The sequence below is a fragment of the Hipposideros armiger genome, unplaced genomic scaffold (assembly GCF_001890085.2).
Source record: "Hipposideros armiger isolate ML-2016 unplaced genomic scaffold, ASM189008v1 scaffold_32, whole genome shotgun sequence".
Classification (NCBI taxonomy): domain Eukaryota; kingdom Metazoa; phylum Chordata; class Mammalia; order Chiroptera; family Hipposideridae; genus Hipposideros; species Hipposideros armiger.
Genome location: NW_017731382.1, coordinates 1,090,996 through 1,094,123, shown reverse-complemented (window position 1 = coordinate 1,094,123; position 3,128 = coordinate 1,090,996). Strand labels below are relative to the sequence as shown.

The 3,128-nt window shown below is 58.7% G+C and overlaps 1 protein-coding gene across 1 annotated transcript in view; it reads left to right on the top strand.

Annotated features, from left to right (window-relative positions):
- LOC109380066 (UPF0317 protein KRH_21160-like) overlaps window positions 1-520 on the top strand; it is a 41,032-nt gene extending 40,512 nt beyond the window's left edge. Inside the window, exon 2 of the mRNA XM_019637242.1 lies at window positions 337-520. Within this exon, the coding sequence (XP_019492787.1) occupies window positions 337-497 (161 nt within the window). The 3' untranslated portion in view covers window positions 498-520. The remainder of the gene's footprint in view (window positions 1-336) is intronic.
- The last annotated feature ends 2,608 nt before the right edge of the window (window positions 521-3,128 follow it).

Sequence of the window (3,128 nt, the reverse complement as noted above, 5' to 3'; positions counted from 1 at the left end):
GACAATTCTGTATTTAAATATTTTTAAAAGAAGTTCTTTTTTATTATCTAAATATGTCACTGCCAAAAAAGGAAATGTCCACCCAAACCACACGGCTGCCGGTTTCCCAGACAGGGCAGGCTCTACGGGTCCCAGAGCGTGAGGCACCGCAGGGCCTGCAGTCCAGGCGGAAGCCGTGCGTGGGGGGGAGGGGGCGAAACCGCTGCCTCTAGCCGCGAGTCTTTGCAAGGGACACCAACAATAGGGATGGTGCAGACTGTCCGCATGTCCCCGCATCCCTGCCCGCCACCAAAAGTTACGGATGGGTCTAAATAGAAACCCCTTGTGTCCACGCAGGTCAGCAGCGCCCAGCAGGAACTTACGGAAGCGCCCCACACAGGCTCCAGCTGTTGCTGCCCTTCCCAGGAATGAGGGGAAAGGAAATGTACATGCAAATCCCTGTTTCGTCGGAAGCTGGGTTCTCACTGAAGATCGTCTGTGTCCCCATTTCCCAGTGACAAATTTGCCTGTGACCAGTGTCCCAGTGCAGAAGGTAGGGGCTGCAGCCATGTGACTGCAGCAGAGGAGGCCGTGATGGGGACAGGGAGTGACAGCAGGCCCGTCCCTGTCCCCGCCCGTGGGGCAGTGACCAGGATTGTCACCATCATAGGCACTCCGCTCTGCCATGTACACTGCAATTTCCAGGTTTTCATCCTTGGGCTTAAGTTAATGCTGCCCGAACCCCAACAGGACAAAGCACAGCATCGAGAAGCCCGTCTGGCCCCCTGCCTTTGGGCCGGACCCTGCCCAGGGTGTGGGCACTAGAAAGCAGGGCTGAGGAGGGCGGAGAGGCCCCGCCCAGCCAAGGCCCGCTTTGCCAGGGGCTGTCGGGCTAGAGACACCAGTTGTGACAGGGAAGTCGGGATGGGAAAGACGAACTGGCTTTGCGCATGAAGCAGCTGAACCAAATTTGGGACGGGCAGGGGCTGCTCAGAGGTGGCCCCAGGGCACGCGCGCTCTCTTCAGAATGAGGAGCTGGGTGGAGGACAGGGTGACGCAGAGAACAGCAGGGTGGGCCCCTCCCCTGCGCCCTGGCCCCTCCTCCCTCCTGTTCCGGACACCTCACCGGCCACTGAGGCCTCAGACCAGGGTGGGGGTCCTGCAGAGCAGGAGGTGTGTCCAAGGGGGTGGGAGCTGGCTGGGAGGGGGGGGTAACAGCCCATCCCTGAGTCCTCCACAGCCACGCTGCCCGTCTGCCTTAATTCACTGAAGTTCTGCGGAGGAGTCCGGCTCTGTCGCAGTATAAGTGGGGAGACTGAGGCTCTGAGGAGGCTTGTGACCTGCCCAGGGCCTCTCAGGACTCCTGACGAAAAGCAGGGACTGGCACCCTCACAGTCTGACCGTTAGACGTCTTCCTAAGTGACCTGCCAGCTGGTGCCGTCAGGCCTGCTCCCAGTCCTGGTGTGTGGCAGACCGTGCCCCCTGCCCCTCCCGCCGAGCTCCCAGGCTGCCCTCAGGGTTGGCGAGACCCAGGGCTTCCTCCTGACTCTGGGCATGAGCTGGCCTCTAGCTTAACCACCCCGGGTAGAACGGCACCTGGGGAGAGGTCAGCAGCCTTCCCTGGGGCTTCTTGGGTGCTACCGGCAGCTGCCATGGCCACAGGACACGTGCTGACACCCCGTCCCCTCTCCTGTCCCAGCCACCCTCCCCTTCAGCCCCCATCCAGACAGCCCCAGCCTTGGTCCCAGATAAATGCCACCTGATTGCCACAGATGACATGACACATCTTACCTCCAGGCCTGAATGTCCCTGGAACCCAGAGCTGTATGTCCAGCTGCTGACGCACTTGTCATCTCTGCGTGTCCAGCAGGCATCTCAGAGCTGCCTAACTCTGGGGAAACTGGGACTTGCACCCAGACCTGCTGCCCCCGTTCTCATGTCACAGGGGACCCTCTCTCCCACCCGTCTGCCCCAAGAGCGAGTCCTGGGCCCCACCTCTCCTATCCGCTGCCTTCTCTCCACCCCTCACCTCCCGCCTGATCCCATTCTTGCCCCACCCGCCCCGCCATGACATCTCCTAACAACACACTTCGAATCACAGAGCAATGCAGGTAAAACACCTCAGTGGCGCCCCATTAGTCCCTAGAGCAGCGGTTCTCAACCTTCCTAATGCCGCGACCCCTTAATACAGTTCCTCATGTTGTGGTGACCCCCAACCATCAAATTATTTTTGTTGCTACTCTGTAACTGTAGTTTTGCTACTGTTATGAATCATAATGTAAATATCTTTTTGTTTTCTAATGGTCTTAGGCGACCCCCTGTGAAAGGGTCGTTCGACCCCCAAAGGGGTCGCGACTCACAGGTTGAGAACCGCTGCCCTAGATGAATTTCAAGCCTGTGTCATGTGCTGGGAGGAGGGCTGGCCCAAGGGAGACCTCCGTACATCATTGTCACCATCACCTTCATCACCATCATTATCACCACTGCCACCACCATCATCATCATCTTATTTTGCCTCCAAAGCAAGGGAACGTCTTCATAGAAGTGGGACCCAGGAGGCAGGGACAGCCCCAGACAGTGCTCTGTCACTGTGAGTGAGACCTGGGCAAAAGGAAACTAACACCTCCCAGGCCATGGGGAAACAATGGTTATGAGGAGATGTTTATTAACACTTGGGGTTTTTCCATTTCCCTGATCTGAGGCAACTGGTTGAGTCACTCATCATTAGAAGTTGAGTTAGCCAGTCGGGGCAGCCTCCACCTCACTCAACCAAGTGTGAAGCCGTCCGCCCGGAACCCTGACCAGCACAATGGCCCCACACTCTCTGGGAGGCCCTGGTAGCTTCTGGATGGGTGGGGGTACAGCTCCCAGGAGAGGGGCTGCCCCAGGCAGGCATGGCTGCCCACGCAACCCAGGGAGCAGTTTTAGGGAGAGACTCGAGCTGTCACCTGCTGACACGGAGAGGATGTTAGGCGACGGTTAGGAGGATCCCACCTGGGCGGGAGGGGTCCCAGGTGCAGGGCAGCCTCCTAGCACTGGACTCCGCCAGGAGGAGGGAACTTCTCCATGAATAGCCGAGCACAGGACACCTGATGGGCAGCTGGGCAACAGGTGGGCAGCCTCTCTGTCCTCTCACCCTGAGGGATGCA